This window comes from Hyperolius riggenbachi, chromosome 1 (genome assembly GCF_040937935.1).
Source record: "Hyperolius riggenbachi isolate aHypRig1 chromosome 1, aHypRig1.pri, whole genome shotgun sequence".
NCBI classification, from domain to species: Eukaryota; Metazoa; Chordata; class Amphibia; order Anura; family Hyperoliidae; genus Hyperolius; species Hyperolius riggenbachi.
In genome coordinates, this window is record NC_090646.1 from 407,409,144 (window position 1) to 407,427,076 (window position 17,933).

General features: G+C 43.2%; 1 protein-coding gene across 1 annotated transcript in view; it reads right to left on the reverse strand.

The window, feature by feature from the left end:
- RCL1 (RNA terminal phosphate cyclase like 1) overlaps positions 1 to 17,933 on the reverse strand; it is a 52,462-nt gene that overhangs the window by 14,270 nt on the left and 20,259 nt on the right. The window contains exons 5-7 of the mRNA XM_068235666.1: positions 16,857 to 16,981; positions 15,872 to 15,997; positions 13,861 to 14,017 (exon numbers count right to left, since the gene is read on the reverse strand). Coding sequence (XP_068091767.1) covers positions 13,861 to 14,017; positions 15,872 to 15,997; positions 16,857 to 16,981 — 408 coding nt within the window. The remainder of the gene's footprint in view (positions 1 to 13,860; positions 14,018 to 15,871; positions 15,998 to 16,856; positions 16,982 to 17,933) is intronic.

Sequence of the window (17,933 nt, forward strand, 5' to 3'; positions counted from 1 at the left end):
CGGTTATTTCACCGTTTAAATTATGTCCCTATCACAATGTATGGCGACAATATTTTATTTGAAAATAAAAGTGCATTTTTTCCGTTTTGCGTCCATCACTATTTACAAGCTTATAATTTAAAAATATATATAAATATTTCATCTTTACATTGATATTTAAAAAGTTTAGACCCTAAGGTAAATAGTTACGGGGTTTTTATTAATTGTAATATTTGTTTTTTTTTTATTAAACATTTTATGTGGGTATTTTTGGGAGGGTGGGATGTAAATTGTAATTTTTAAATGTAAATATATGTGTAATTTATTATTTTTTTTACATTTAGGTGTAATTTTACTTTTTGGCCACAAGATGGCAGCCATGAGTTTGTTTACATGACGTCACTAAGCGTAACATGTACACTTAGAGAGACGCATGGGGGACGTTACAGCCAGAAAAAGCGAAGCTTCCGAGAGAAGCTGTCGCTTTTTCTGCGGGGGAGAGGAATCAGTGATCGGGCACCATAGCCCGATTCACTGATTGCCTGGCTAATGAACCGCGGGCCGTGCACGCGCGTGATCGACCGTGGGAGTGCGCGGGAGCGCACATGGCCTCCTGGACGTAAAATGTTAATTGGTTAAGGACCAGAGCAATTTTCACACTTCACCACCCCTCCCATTTATTCACTAGTAACTTTATCACTATTTATCACACAGAAATGAACTAGATCTGCTCCCCCCCCCCCCCCCCCCACCAGTTAGGCTTTCTTTGGGTGGTACTTTTTGCTGAGAATTATTTTCTTCTATATGCATTTTAAAATGAGAATAAGAAAAATAATGTTATTTCTCAGTTTTCTGCCATTATAGTTTTAACCACTTCACCACTGAGGGGGTTTACCCCCTGACCACCAGAGCAATTTTCACCTTTCAGCGCTCCTTCCATTCATTCGTCTATAACGTTATCATTACTTATCACAATTAAACACTCTATACCTTGTTTTTTCCACCACCAATTAGGCTTTCTTTAGGTGGGACATTATGCCAAGAATTATTTTATTCTAAATGTGTTTTAATGGGAAAATAGGAAAAATGTGGGAAAAAAAATATTTTTCAGTTTTCGGCCATTATAGTTTTTAAATAATGCATGCTACTGTAATTAAAACCCATGAAATGTATTTGCCCTTTTGTCCCGGTTATAAAACCATTTAAATTATGTCCCTATCACAATGTTTGGCGTCAATATTTTATTTGGAAATAAAGGTGCATTTTTTTCAGTTTTGCGTCCATCCCTAATTACAAGCCCATAGTTTATAAAGTAACAGTGTTGTACCCTCCTGACATAAATATTTTAAAAGTTCAGCCCCTAAGGTAACTATTTATGTATTTTTTTTATTGTACATTTAATTTTTTTATTACAAAAAAAAAAAAAAATTGGGAGTGTGGGAGGTAATGAGTTAATTTTTTGTGTAAAAGTAATTTGTATGTGAAAAATGTGTAGGGTGTTTTACTATTTGGCCACAAGATGGCCACAGTAACTTTTTGCTTTAATGCGACCTCCAATCGTCCTTCCGGAAGCTTGGAGGAAGTACTTGGAGGCTGGGTAAGTTTGTATCGTTTCACAATGATCGCGCTGCCCATCGGAGAGCAGCGGATCATTGCGGGGCTAAGATCAACGAACGGGAATGGATTTTCTCGTTCATTGATCTCTGGGCGAGCGGGCGGCGGCGTGTTTACTAGCGGCGGGCGGCGTGTTTACGAGCGGGAGCGCGGGCAGCGGCGGGAGTGCGCAAAGTACGGATTTCTCCGTCCCTGGGGGTTAAAGGATGGAAAAGGACGGAGAAATCCGTACGGGCGGGGGTAAAGTGGTTAAAATAAAATGTGCTACTGTGGATAAAACCCACACATTTTTTTCTCATTTGCCGATTTGTCCCGGCTATTACGTTTACATTATATCCCTAGTACAATGTATGGCGACAGTATTTTATTTGGAAATAAAAGCGTATTTTTTTTTCAGTTTTGTTGGTTTCCACTGGAACAGCAATTACACGTTCTTATTTCCAAAAATAACAGGACTATACCCCAATCGGTATTGTTTAAAAGGAAATAAATATGGCAGCCTCCATATTGTTCCTACTTGAGTTGTATTTTAACAGGACAACTGTAGTGAGAGGTATATGGGGGCGGCCATATTTATTTCCTTTTCAGAAATACCAGTTGCCTGACAGCCCTGCTGGTCTATTAGGCTGCAATAGTGTCTGAATCACACCAGAAAAACGCGCAGGTACTGTAATCTTGTAAGAAACACCTGATATGCTGCATGCTTATTCAGGGTCTATGGCTAAAATATTTATACAGAGGACCAGAAGGACTGTCTGGCAACTGGGATTGCTTAAAAGGCAATAAATATGGCAGACTCACTTTAGTTGTCCTTTAAGTGCTAGAAAACCATGACCAACTGTCAAATTAATTCAGGCAAAAAAAAAAAAAAACTAGCCATCAGATATTCACAACTCCTCATGTGATGAACATCTTGACTCAGCTAGCATCCATAAATGTTGCTCATTCAACTGGAAAACCTGCCAGTGACTGTTAATCTAACCTAAGACGTCAGTGATACACAATATTGACATACACACAAATGACTGCTCACAGCACTGACAGCATAAAAGTCTTACCGTGTCCCTGCTTTACTTGCTCTATGCCGATTTTCTATTTAGTTTGTTTTTACACTATAAAGACTCCCAATGTTTCTCTGTCACCAGTTCACAGAGATTTCTTGGCAAGTCACCTTACTGGCATTTATAAACCAAAACCAAATATAAATGAGGTGTCTGTTGCAAAAATGCTTTTGGGGGCTTTTCATGGTATCTTTTTGCCTCCATGATCAAAAGGTAGTTTATTTCATTTTTTTCCCTCTTTCCGTACCAAGAAATACGAAACCCAGAAAAAGTAATATTCATGCAATTGTTTATTTTTGTACATATCTACAGCCTGTACGCAATTAACTTTCTCCTGCATTTTCTCCAAAGAGATAATTTTTCATTTTCACTTTAAAGTGGACCTGAACTCAGAACGTCCTCTTTGCTCTAAAAGATAAGCAACAGCATAATAACCTTAAAACAAAAAACACGTCTGTTACAGCTGATAAAAATCCTGCAATAAAGCTGCACTGTTTCTACTTCCTGGTTCATATAAGCAGACACATTGTTAATAGAGATGCCGTGAACATCTCTGAGCTTTTACTACTTCTGGGTCGCACTGACCCGAAGTAGTACGCCTGCGCTGCCCGGCAGAGCGCGTCCTCGATCGTGCTCCTGTTGCCGGGCACTCTCTGCGCATGAGCGTGACGTTGTTCATGACGTCACGCACACGCGCAGAACGAGCGCGGTCGAGGACTCGTTCTGCCGGGCAGCGCAGGCGTACTACTCAGGGTCAGTGCAACCCGGAAGTAGAAAAAGCCCCAGGGATTTGGAGATGTTTGCCACATCTCTAATTGTTAACACCTTGTACTTTCAAATGAGCTTATCTACCATGGCAGTCATGCGACACAGGGGAGAGATCAAATTACAATTTGAGATTAAACACAAAGTGAGGGGAAAATCATGGTAGGTTTCCAGTGCTGCGATTGCGGTGCGATTCCCCGCACATGAATGGGGTTGCGATTTGGCAGTCTATTGAAGTCAACAAAGAGCATCGGAATTCTTGCGCGGGGAAAAATCTGATGGCATGCACCATAATCTCGCATCACCTGTCTGAATCCCATAGCCGTGGATAGCGCAGCTAGAAGGATTCGGCCGCGAGATGCATCACAGCTGTGCCGGCATTGCTTCTCGCAAGATGCATGCCGAGCACAGTGGAAATGTAGCCTTAAACAGGCTAAACTCTAAACACATACAGGGTGCATTTCTCTAGGTTTTCCTTCTGTCCTGTGCAAGAGTTCAGGTCACTTTAAAATTTACTTTTCAGCACTTTGCAATTGAAAAAGTAGCACAACGTAGGTGAAAAAGTTTTGTATATCATCAAATATAAGTCCACCTCCTGTATAAGTTGACCCCAATATTTGAACCTCTTAAGATGGAATTTTTTATTACCCAAACAAAAGTCTTTTCAGCAAACTCTGCACCTGATTATACATCTAAATAACCCTCCTGAGAGATTTTCTCCACAGACAGAACAGACAAGTTGTGAAAAGTGGAACAAATGAAACTGACAAAGTATATGTTGTCCATAGCAGCCAGGCGCCTTCATCCACTACCCAGCTTTGGTAATTTATTATCACAATTTAATGGAGCTGGCTGTAATGCACCAATGCAGTGCTATAACCTGTGACAAAAGTGTGCAATCTCTCCCTGCAACCCAAAGCTGTGACCTACTCTGACACACTATCCATCACATTCTAAAAAGGATTGGTGGGGGGGGGGGTCCACTTTTCACCATCTCTCCCCTTACAATCCAGAGCCCGAAGTGAAAGCTTCATCCCTATGTGCTGTCATCTCTGGTCTGCCTACCCCCCCCCCCCCGACATTTTGCACCGCACATTATAGCTGCAGTGTGCCCCCCAAAAGACACCCTCAGTATAGGTAAGCTGGCCAGGTATAGGTGCCCCCAGTATTGGCAGCTAGGTACAGTTGCCCCCAGTATAGGTTAGCCAGATACAGTTGCCCCCAGTATAGTTTGGCCAGGCACTCGCTTCACTTCCCGTTTCTGCCTGGTGCTGCCCCCCAGACTTCTGCTGCCTGAGGAAGTCGCCCCACTTGGCATCATGGGTGGACCTGGCCTGGGGAGACAGTTAGTAGGGGCCCCAGTTTATTTTGTGATAGAGGAGAAGGGGGTCAGAGTAGGTCACAGCTTTAGCACTGCAGGGAGGGGGAGAAAGACAGACCCTTTCCTTCCTGGCTATAAGTGGAGAGATTTAGGACTGACTCAAAGATAAGGCGACCCCTACACTTTTACACCGCTAGTCAGTCCTAAATTTCGACTTCTAACAGAGTATATACGGTACTATAAAAATTAAACTGAGTATTTTCTTGCTTGCTGGTGGTTTAATAAGCATTTTATTCACAAGCTGTGGAAATATCTTCTTGGAGAAAAAGTTAATTGCATATGGGCCTATAGATGGCTTCAATTCATCAAGCATTACTGCATTCGGTAATGCTGAAAACAGTTGACTTTACTGAGCACTTAGGAGAATATCAATTTATCAAGGCGGTTACCGCAAGGCAAGCTGAAATTACCGAGTAGTGAGGTAACTTACCGACTTGTGCAGTAAATACTTCAACATGTCAGTAAATGTCAATTCATACAGGTTGAAGCATGCAGTAAAACACAGTAACATGTTTGATCATTACCAGCAGTTTCTCCTCTGTCAGGAACAGTACAGGACTCACATAACTCAAAAGCAGAGGGCCATAAGCTATGACTGACAGGAGCAGAGCCAATAGAAACAGCCCCAGTCTCCTGAAAGTCCCACTGATCGGATGTTGATAGTTTGCGCAGGCTTCTCGGGAGGTTCCAGCTTTTCAAACACCCCCCCCCCCCCCCCCCCAGCAGCAAGCAGAGAGATCGGAACAAAATAGGTTTCCCCTGCCACCCTTCGGCAATTAACCATTTAGGTTCCTGTTTGAAGATGCAAAGGAGTGGAAATCACCTAAGCATGGCATGTGTAATGTCGCCTAGAAGTTCATCTAAGCTGTGGCAATTAAATAAAATGTTAAGACTAAAGGTGCCCATACACTTGCCCGATTTACCGCCTATAGACAGCAGATTCGATCACTGATCGAATCTGCGGTGAAATCGATGCGCAAACGCTGACTGTTCGACTGATTTCCGCCCAAAAACGATCGATCCCGTCGATCTGTCCGCACGGAAAATTTTGCTCGATTGACGGCGGATCGGGAGTGCGTCGATCGAATAACGTATCGCTAGCGGCAATACATTACCTGTTCAGCCGGCGCGTGTCCCCCCCGATGTCCCTTCTCCGTGTTGGGCTCCAGCTCCGCCCTCTACTGTTTAAACTTCCCCCGACAAGAAGTAAAGTGAAGCTGGAGCCCAGAGCGGAGTAGAGACAGCAGAGACCGGGGGACTCGCGCCGCCCGGATCAGGTAATGTATGCAGGGGACCGCGGCGGCAGCTCCACAGATTGTGAATCGGTTTCATAGTGAAATCGATTCAAAATCTGTTTGCAGTGTAGGCAGCCAATAGATACCTCTTTGATCAGATTCGATCACAGAGGGATCTATCTGCTGGTCGATCTGGTGGCATAATCGATCAGTGTATGGCTGCCTTAAACACAGGGTCACTATTGACCAGCCCTTTGAGTACAACTATAGGAGTCCACACAGATGGATGGCAGTAGCATTTATACAATTGCACCTTGCATGCTAGGGTAAAAATCACATTGCGACTGACATAACATTGTAGCACATCATCTCGAGTGGCATATATCGATTGCCAGGTGTGTGTATAGGGTGTATCTAGAGTCTCCACCAATGTGCATTATGTCAATCTGATAGGTGCATTAGGGGATTAGCATCTCAGCATATGCATACGATTGTATCAATCTGCCTCCCTTGTTCCCATAGACTTCCAATCTCCATCATTCGATCGATTACATCCATGTAATCAATCGAAAAGGGTCAATAGTACATAGATTTTAGCTCTGGCATGCTTCAATGAATGGGTCATTGAGCAAAAACAATAAAAACAGTTAAAACTTAAAAAGTAGATTTAAACAAAATAAATGTGGAATATCTTAAAAAGTCATTTTTAGGAGAAGGAAGATAAATACAATCGTTTATTTCATTAGTTTATTTTCGCTTCGGGTGACCTATAACCATTTCAGCCACGCGGACGTGAGCTTCACTTCCGCAGCGGCAGGTTCTAGAGCCGCAGGGACGCGCTAGTCACGTCCCTGCAGTTTGGGGGGTTTGCAGGAGATCGTGCTGCTGCTGCTAGCAGGGGGGGATTGGCTGCAGGGGACAGAAGTCCCCTGTGCCAATCCGTACATGTCCGCCGTGAATAAACACGGTTTTTGTTCAAAGACAGTGTTTATTCTGTAAATGGAGCTGCCGTGATTTCCGCAGGTTTCCGCTGCATGGTCGTTAAATTTATGAATGGAAACAATGTTTCCATTCATAATCTCCCCGCCGCCACTGTGATCGGAGGCTTCCGATGGAAGCCTACGTCACTTCCCTGGTTACAATGTAGTGATACATTGTATCCCAATTAGCATACATTGTACGCTAATAGGATTTTTGCGCAGTAGGGAAATCTTGTGGCCAAATAGTAAAAACACACTTTCTGACTTTGGGGAATAAAAATAAATGATTATTTATGTCAAGAGGACATATAATTAATAAATAATGGGCTAAAAATTAGTGATGGATGTAAAACTGAAAAAAATGCACCTTTACTTCCAAATAAAATATTGTCACCATTCATTACACTAAGGGTATAATTTTAATGTTGCAATAACCGGGACAAATGACCAAATAAAATGTGTGGATTTTAATTATGGTAGCATTCATTATTTTAAAACTGTAATGGCTGAAACTTGAAACAGTGAATTTGTTCAATTTTTCTTTCTTATTATTCCCATTACAATGCATTTAGAATAAAATAATTCTTAGCATAATTTACCACCCAAAGAAAGCCTAATTGGTGGCGGAAAAACAAAATATAGATCATTTAGCTGTGATAAGTAGTGATAAAGTTATTGGGGAATGAAAATGAAATGAAAGGGAGAAGCGCTGACAGGGGAAAATTCCTCTCGTCCATAAGGTGAAAAATCCCCACGGGCTGAAATGGTTAAAGAGACACTGAAGTCTCGTAAAAAAACATCTTTTTATTTAAAAATGTGTTTAACATGATTGTCCTAACTAAACCGCCGCATCTGCATGGCTGTAATCTAATCTAAATCCCCCCCAACTCCCCCCTCCCTCTCCCCTGCAAAATCCACGACTTTCTTGGTCGCGGATTTTGCTGTCCTGTGCGCTTCCGTGTGAGGCAGAGCCATGAGCCGCAGCTTTGCCTGTCAGCGCATATCTCCGCCTCTCCCCTGCCCCTCTCAGTGAAGAAAGACTGAGGGGCGGGGGAGAGGCAGCGATCCGGGGTGACAGACGCGCTGAGAGGCAGAGCTGCGGATCATAGCTCTGCCTCTCACAGAAGCGCTGCCCGGATTGCCCTGCCATGGAGTTAGGGGGGGATTTAGATAGATTACAGTGGCGGGGATGTGGCGGTTTAGTTAGGACAATCATGTTAAACACATTTTTAAAATAGAAAGAGGATTTTTACGAGACTTCAGAGTCTCTTTAAGTCCCGTACACCTGTGCAGTGTGTGTTGCACTCTTATACAATCCTGCCTTTATTATAGAACTGCCATGGTCATCGGGGAGGTATTGATTGCCAGATCAAGTATAATACCCTGCACCAATCAATTTCCATCAGATTTCAACTGAAATCTGATTAAGATACTTGATCAAATCTGTGCCACTGCTAGCTTTGTGCTGACTGATATAGTACAAATCTGTGTGGCTGCTGATCACCAGCTGTTTTTGGCAAAGGTCCCAATCATGCAGAAAGCTGCCAGTGTAGAAAACAGGAGGCATGTCCCTAGCCAGGTAATTTACTGAGTCACTGTTATATAGCAAAATTCTAGTCCAACTAACTGGTTTTCATTACAGGGCCTTTACAGGGATGTCTGCCTTCTTTTGCTGAGGATTATTCAAGGCATGTTGTATTGATCTCCTAAAACGCTAGGTACACACCATACAATTTTCTGTTATGCTGGGAATACACGATGCGTTTTCGCCGCTCAATTGAGCCATTTAGATGGCTCGATTGATAATTTCCGACATGTCCGATCACCCACCCGATCGATTCAGCATGGGGGACAATGGAAAAAGATAAGGAAAACAAGCAGAAGATAAGAGAATCACCCGCGCGGTCGAGCGGGGAATCGATTGGGCGGCAGAATGGAGCCGCTGAAATGCACTGTGTATTCCCAGCATTAGATTTTCTAGGTAATGCCAGATGATTTCCAAATCATCTAACTATCCATCTGCCTAACAATTAAGGCGCAAACATACGCCATACTTCCGCAAATGACAGGTCCGTCAGACCCTACCGCTGGGTGGATGTTATCAGTCTGCCGACAGCGCGTACACACGTGCTACTGTCGGCAGAACGTCCGCTCAGCGGGAGGGTCTGGTGGACCGTCATTTGCGGAAGCATGGCACGTGTACGCGCCTTTAGGCATTGTTCTACTTAGCAGGAGATAACCAGAAGACAATGCACCAGAGAGAATGACCAGTCTCTACAGAAAATAATCTAACAGAAAAATCTAAAGGTGCGTACTCAAGTCGAACTGACACAAGCTACCAGTCGTCAGACCCGCCCGCGGGGCGGAAGTCTACAGTCTGTCGGGTGGCTGATGGGGCTGGTTTTGACTGATCGGCAGATCGCTTTAAAACAGCCTTATCAGCCGGCCGACAGACTGTATACACGCAGAAACGGTCGTCAGAACATCCGCCCCGCTGGCGGGTCTGACGACTGGTGGCTTCTCTGACTGCCTTGTTTGACTGCTGTCATGAGCAGACGTGCTCTATGATTCTCTGTTTTTTATTTTAATGTAATTGCACCTTGGCACTCTGCACTATAGCATCTCACTTTGTTCCCTTGAAAAAGCTTCCGCAATAGAAGTGAAACATGTCGGGTTATTGTTTTGGTGGGGGGGGGGGGGGGGGGGTTATATGTAATTACCTTAATGTATTTTTGAACTCAGGGGTGGAGATGCACTCCATTATTGCTCACTGTAGACCCCGAGTTCATGAGTAAAAAGCAGACAGTAAAAGGAGTGTACAGAAGTAATTGACAGTGTATCTGTACATTGTTCTATTTTATAGATGTAATTTATTAAGTTATGTTTTAATATGACCTATTAACGAGGATAAAATTGTTTAATGTGACTGGTAGCTTGTGTCAGCCCGACTTGTGTACACACCTTAACAGAAAATGGAATGGTGTGTACTAGGCATTAAGCTTTTAATGGGAACTTTCGCAAATTAAAAAAAAAAAAAGAAAAAAAAAAAAGAAAGCAGATTTGGGTTGGTTTTAGTTGTGGATATGGGATCTAGCAGTGGAGTAGGTGTCTGGTCAGGTGCAGGTAATGGACTGTAGGGCCCAGTGCACACCGAGCGGTTTTTGGAGCATTCCGCCGGCCGCATCATCCTGGAAAAATGCTTGGCTAATGTATTGCAATGGGATGGTGCACACCGGCGGTTTGAGGTTTTTGCCAAGCCGCAAACGCGCCTCCTGCTGCGCGTTTGCGGTTTGCTAAAAAACCTCAAACCGGCGGTGTGCACCACACATTGAAATACAATAGCCAAGCGTTTTCACTGGCTGATGCGGCTGGTGGATCGCATACAAAATCCGCTTGGTGTGCACCCGGCCAAATATCTGCTCTCTGCTCCCAAAACCGCTAGCGTTTTGACGATCTGCTAGCGGTTTTGGTGTGCACTGGGCCTAGGTCATTCAGGCATAAACAAGTCTCCAACCTGGAATTATCCTGTAATCAGTGAATGTTTTATTTCAACCTACACGACACACAGTGGGGATGAGATAAACCTGAGCCTTTGGGTGTTTGTCTGAAAAACTAGGATTCATTCTCTTATCTAGGTCAATCTGGAAAAGGATAGCGAATTTCAGAAACCCACTCAGTCTCATGTGCCGATTATATTATAGGGTAGCTAATCATTCTGACACATGCTATCGTGAACTAATATGAAACTGCATGTGAAAGCCAATCTAAAAATAATGAAATGCTTCACTAATAAAAAACAGTTAGAACAGGCCAAGCATGAACTTTAAAAAGCTTGGCAAAGGATGCAGGAGTTAAGCCAGAAAAACAAAACCTTCCCATTGACACTGGTGAAAGGAGCCAAGTCGATGCTGACATTTGGAATGCAATAGAGAAAAAGTGTCCAAGACCAGTCAGGACACATCTAGTTTAGCATTACTTTTAAAGTCCTTCCCCTCTACACAAGGCTGAAAAAACACAATCTTTGCCCAGAACTCTGGATTGTGAAACCAACATATTTACAGTGTGCAAGCAAATTTAGTCTCTAGACCTGTCTATACATAAATGCTTTCAGCTGCCTGGATTGTCGAACAAACCATTACCTAAAATAGCCGCAAGCGGGTTTTACTCTCTTTTCAGAAATGGAATATCAGAAGGAAAAACAAGGCACTGACAATAAGAACTATAAACCCTATTTGTCTCGTATTCAATTCCTGCTGCTGATTTATCAAGAACTCTATGTAACGAAAACGAAGAAAAACCAGGAGCAATTACCCTTGTTTATTGCCACAGTAAAGCAATATTCTTCTGGAGATACAGGTGGAGCACAGGGGTTGGGGGGATACATATTTGGCTAGCCTGATGCTTAATGGGACCCTGAGCAGAGATGCTGGGTATGCTTTTAGGCATACCCACATCTATTTGTGAATGAGTATACACTCACCAGCCCCTGAAAAACCTTCAGCGTCCTGGTTTGCCCTGTCTAGATGCTATTGAAATGGCAATTCCTGACCGAAAGTCGCGTTGTGACCTGGAAAATACAATGCATGCGCAGGCTTGCTGGCTGTCTCTGAATTTCTCCTCCCCCTGCTATACAATATAGTTCAATGCGTGGAACTACAATGTGCGGCTGAAGGGAAGAGGAACTTAGAGGAGACAGAGCCAGCAAGTCTGCACATGCGATTTATGGACCCACAAACTTCCTTTTCCAGGTCACAGAGAGACAGTATATAGGTCTCTGCCAGAGTTCTGGTCATAGAGGTGGTGCCAAAAGCCTCATGGGTTGGTTTTGGCTCTGGAGGCAGGTTTTGCCATCTTATGTCTTTAATTACTAAAGGTGCCCATACACTTACTCGATTTCTTGCCGATAGACAGCAGATTCAATTACTGATCGAATCTGCTGTGAAATCAATGCGCAAACGCTGAATGATTTCCGTGCGAAAATCGATCCCGTCGGTCTGTCCACGCGGAAAATTTCGCTCAATCGCCAGCAGGTCGGGAGTGCGTCGATAGTGGCGTTCGAATGTCCGACGACCGATGCTAGCAGCAATACATTACCCGTGCAATGTAAGTGAAGCTGAAGCCCAGAGCGGAGAAGAGACAGCTGAGACCAGGGGACTCACGCCGGCCAGATCAGGTAATGTATGCAGGCGGCAGCTCCACAGATTGTGAAATCGATTTCATAGTGAAATCAATTCAAAATCTGTTTGTAGTGTAGGCAGCCAATAGATCCCTCTGATCAGATTCGATCACAGAGGGATCTATCTGCTGGCAGTCGACCAGTGTATGGCTGCCTTAACACATATGAATTATTTATGTCCTGTGGCTAATTAGGTGCATTTCAGCCACTAACTTAGATGTGTCAATATTTAAATGGATAATATGGCAACCCTGCTAGAGGTGTGGTACATGTTTATAGATACTCTCACCCTCCTGCTTGACCTGCTTAGTAGGATAAGGGGTAATGAGTGTTTGGAGGAGGTAGCTCAGCTGTTTTTAAAACAAAGAATTCCCTGTATTTTAGACATTAATATATGCATGAATACAGTACAAGGAATTAGGTATTGTGCACAACAAGTATATTATAAGTGTGCCTGTGCTGCAATGTGCATGGAGACTGAAATCTCCCCCACTGCACCTTTCTTCCATAGCCTAACACATTGGGTATATGGCATGAGAAGGAAAGATAGCTCAGGATCGCTCTTCAGGAGACACGCCCTAAATGCGGCTGGGGAATTTACCGGGTCACACTGCACCTCGGGAGGAGGCAGATCAAGCAGATGGTGTAAAGGGGGTAGAGGAAGCCCCAATTAAGTATATATCTATACTATTTCTTTATCTCAGGTTTCCTTTAAAGGGAACCTAAACTGAGAAGGATATGGATTTTTCCCTTTTAAAGGAGAACTGTAGTGAGAGGTATATGGAGTCTGCCATATTGATTTCCTTTTAAGCTATACTAGTTGCCTGGCAGCCCTGCTGAGCTATCTGCCTGCAGTAGTGCAAATCACACCAGAAACAAGCATGCAGCCAATCTTGTCAGATCTGACAAAAAAATGTCAGAAACACCTGATCTGCTGCATGCTTGTTCAGGGGCTATGGCTAAAAGTATTAGAGGCAGAGGAGAAGCAGGGCAGCCAGGCAACTGGTATTGCATAAAAGGAAATAAAGATGGCGGCCTCCATATAAACTCTCACTACAGTTCTCCTTTAAAATAATACCAGTTGCCTGACTGTCCTGCTGGTCCTGTGTCTCGAAAACTTTTAGCCACAGCCCCTGAACAAGAATGCAGATCAGGTAATCTGACTGAAGTCAGACTGGATTAGCCACATGCTTGTTTCACGTGTGTGATCCAGCGACTACTGCAGCCATAGAGATCAGCAGGACTACCAGGCAACTGGTATTGTTTAAAAGGAAAACCCCCATATCCCTCTCAGTTATGGTTCCCTTTAAAGAGAACCCGAGGCGGGTTCTTAAATCTAAATAAAGAATGTTCCCATCTGCAGGACACGCCTCTATGTTCTCCGTTCCCCCTGCACCCCGCTAGCTCACCTGGAATCTGGCGTCATGCATGTCAACAGACATTCGGGGAAGGGCATCCCACTGCAGGCTAAGGAACGCCTGCGAAACGCCCCTTCCCCGCCTATCAGAGCCTTTAATAGGTTCTCCGCTGCCTGCTCCCCTCCTCTCCCCCTTCACATCAATCAGCACTGTTCAGAGCACAGGCGCTTCCTCTGCAGCGTCATGACCCCCACAGACCAGGCAGCATGTAACTCTTAGATCCGGCTTGGGTTCTCTTTAAATCCACTTACTCTATATATTTCTTCCAGCAGCAGCTTAGCACAATTTTTGCCTAGGTCCTCGGGCAGCATGATAGCACCTTGTCCTTGAGGGTTTGAGGCAAGCTCAGCACTTAGGAAATAGCCTTCTGTTGTTTCTGCCACTAAAGTCAAACCAAAGCCTGGGGACCTGCAGAAGAAAGAAACAAGTGAGAAATAACCCCTCAAAGGAAACTAATCTTAAAAGATAAAGCATGATAAAGAGAAAGAAACTGTCTAATTTTAAAAGAAACAACAAAAAGTGAAAAGAATAAATGCAGATTTTCTTTTAAATTCTATAGGTGTCCCAAGCATTTCAGCCTGTACTTGAATTAACAAATAATGTAGGAGTGTCCGCTATTCTGCTTAACCCAGATTCTTGCTTCCAGTGTCTTTTTGAAGAGGTCATAGGAATGCATTTCATGTTCTCTTACCAAACAATTATCATTACATCTTAATCACCTAATTACTCAAGATTATGTTTAAAATCAACTTGAACCATCAACCACTGAGAACTGGATAGAGCTCATAACAGTCTCAAAAGTTGACATCATCACAGAGGGCTTTTTGCACAACGGAAACATCTTTAACCCTTAAGCAACCCATACATGCATCAATTTCTCCTTTTGATATAAAGCTGATTTGATTGCTCTGATCGAATTGGTGAGAAATCGGTGCAGCATTTGACCGGATCAAAAACAACCGATCAAAACATTTCCAGGCACAAATGGAAAATTGGGTAGATCCGGGCAGAACATTTCAGTCAACTGCGGCAGATCGGGAGTGCCAAGCACACAGATTTTCAAAGATTTCATACTTTCATAGAGAGGACATATATAGGCAGTTTTGTAACGCCTTTTACATTTGCTACGGACGCCTGAAGGCAAAGGATGTGCTTCCCAGTAGCTATGAGTTTGCAGCTACTTGGATTCAAAATGTTAATATATGCTGATAGATGTGACCATGGGAGATGGGGGAGGGGAGGTTACCTTACCCAGAAGTCCTGTGCGGTCCATCGTGACACACGCAAAGTGTTAGCCACATTCAATGGCTTACTACCGTACCTCCTCCTTCCGGCCAGAAAGAGGAAGTGCAGTAGTGAGTCATGGGACGCAGTCAACACTGTGTGTGGAGCAATGAACCGCACAAGACCCCGTGGACTTCTGGGTAAGTTAACCCCCCCCCCCCCCCCCCCGTCTCTCGTGGTCAAACCTGCTTTAATCAGTATAAATTAGCATTTCGAATCCGAGTAACTACGAACTCAAAGCACATCCCTGCATTTACTACAAAGTATTGGCTCAATAGCAACTTCCTACTTCACTTGAAATATGCAAATAATTCTACGATGATGCAGAATTATGCAAATGTTCCTGCAAATCTATGCAGCTTGAAAATGGACCAAATTCTTTCACTGCAATATAGTCCATTTAACAATATATTTTCATAATAAGCATATTCTGTATCATAATTAGCATAATTTTCTCAAATGTATTTGCACCTCAATGACAAGCCTTCTGACTAATGTAGTTTTTGATACAAGTAGATTTGGGCAAGACATTTAATAAACAGAATACAAACATAGATGGCACCGGCGTGTAGTCTGCAGATCACTTGTTCCAGATATGAGATTTTACAGATTACGACAGCTGTGAAATCAGCATACAAAAAAAATAAATAAAAAATTACATCCATTATATCCGACACATCAAGGTTCTTCTGAACACTTACTGACATTACAGAATACATGCATTACCCACTGAAAATGACTTGAATGGAAAGCACTAGCCAGAAAACAATAGCAGCATACCGGACTTCATTGAAAGCAGTATAATTCAGTGCATCAGACAATCGGTCTCTTTTAGCCCCCTATACTTTCCTAGTGGTTCTGGGCCACCATGAGCTATCTGGGTACTCTGTAGTACTGATCCAATTTAGCAGCACAGGGCGTAACTAATGTCCTTGGTCCCAAAGGGGTTAAAGAAAATGAGTGTTTAGTTATACTTACTTCCCAGAATTTGCCCCCTTTAGATGATCTGTGTGTATATAAATATCTGGAAGAAACTTATTTAAAACACTTCTGGCCGATTCCACAATACGGTTTCCAATTTGTGGAGAGACTCGGACAGAATATCTGTCAGTAAAAGGTCAAGGAACCAGCAACAGCACAAGACATACAGTACTTAAAAACTATGCTTACCCTCACAACTAACAGCAAGTCTACTAACACAGGTGCTGTTTTAAGGCTCGTACACATGTGCAACTATTCTGCCCAATCATCATCTTAACTTGGTCTGCTGAATGATAGTTGGGCACGTGTATGCTGGCAAAAGAAAATAATTTCAACTGATACCAGGCAGTTTCCCCAATCCAACCGGCGGATCAACCAGCTATCGTGGAGGTTGGCCAGTGTGTACAAGTAGCGCGAACAAGTTGTTTTTGAATTCAGATTTCTTGCTGCACACACAGTATTTATTTAAAGGAGTTATCAGGGTAAATGACGAAAATAGGTGCTACTTACCCGGGGCTTCCTCCAGCCCCAAGCTCCCAGCATGTCCCTTGCCGCAGCTCGCTCCCGGTCCCCGGCGATGATGTCAGGCCGACCTCCAGGTCGGCCTGTACTGCTCCTGCGCAAGCAGTACAGGCTGTCAATCACCGCCACGTGGACCGGAGCGGACTTCGCAGGCGCAGAACTACTAACAAGTCACGCAGCTGATCATGTTGTGCGGTTTTGGCCATGAGGAAACAGGTTGTGTAAACAGGTTGTCGTGCAGTTGGTCATGTCGTCGGATTGGTCGTGTGATTTGTTGGACACGTGTACTTTAGAACCCTGGTGGAGAAAGTCTTCACTGTTTACTTTCGGTAACAAAACAGATGATTGCAAGGCCAATTGATAAGTCTTCACTTTCTGTAAGTTTATAAAATTTTCATATCTGGGAATGTGTAAAAGCGTAACACATTTGATAACCATTTCAAATGAAATAAAAGGATACGCCACTCCTCGAATACGCTTTATTTTGCCTGGATCGGTTAGAAGAACTGGTCTCAGAACTTTTCTTACAGGGCAGGAAAAGATTACCTCCCCTCCTCCCCCAGGTGGCATTCCTCGTTTCACAATCTAGAAATGGCACAAATGAACAAAAAGAGTAAAAAAAAAAAAAAATTTTAATTCAATGCAAAAAAACTTTTTTTTAAGTGGCATTATATTATGTTCTGGTATACAGTGGTGTGAAAAACTATTTGCCCCCTTCCTGATTTCTTATTCTTTTGCATGTTTGTCACACTTAAATGTTTCTGCTCATCAAAAACCGTTAACTATTACTCCAAGATAACATAATTGAACACAAAATGCAGTTTTAAATGATGGTTTTTATTATTTAGTGAGAAAAAAAAAACTCCAAATCTACATGGCCCTGTGTGAAAAAGTGATTGCCCCCCCTTGTTAAAAAATAACTTAACTGTGGTTTATCACACCTGAGTTCAATTTCTGTAGTCACCCCCAGGCCTGATTACTGCCACACCTGTTTCAATCAGGAAATCACTTAAATAGGAGCTATCAGACACAGAGAAGTAGACCAAAAGCACCTCAAAAGCTAGACATCATGCCAAGATCCAAAGAAATTCAGGTACAAATGAGAACAAAAGTACTGTAATTGAGATCTATCAGTCTGGTAAAGGATATAAAGCCATTTCTAAAGCTTTGGGACTCCAGCTACTACAGTGAGAGCCATTATCCACAAATGGCAAAAACATGGAACAGTGATGAACCTTACCAGGAGTGGCCGGCCAACCAAAATTACCCCGAGAGCGCAGAGAAAACTCATCCGAGAGGCCACAGAAGACCACAGGACAACATCTAAAGAACTGCAGGCCTCACTTGCCTCAATTAAGGTCAGTGTTCACGACTCCACCATAAGAAAGAGACTGGGCAAAAACAGCCTGCATGGCAGATATCCAAGGCGCAAACCACTTTTAAGCAAAAAGAACATTAAGGCTTGTCTCAATTTTGCTAAAAAACATCTCAATGATTGCCAAGACTTTGGGGAAAATACCTTGTGGACCGATGAGAC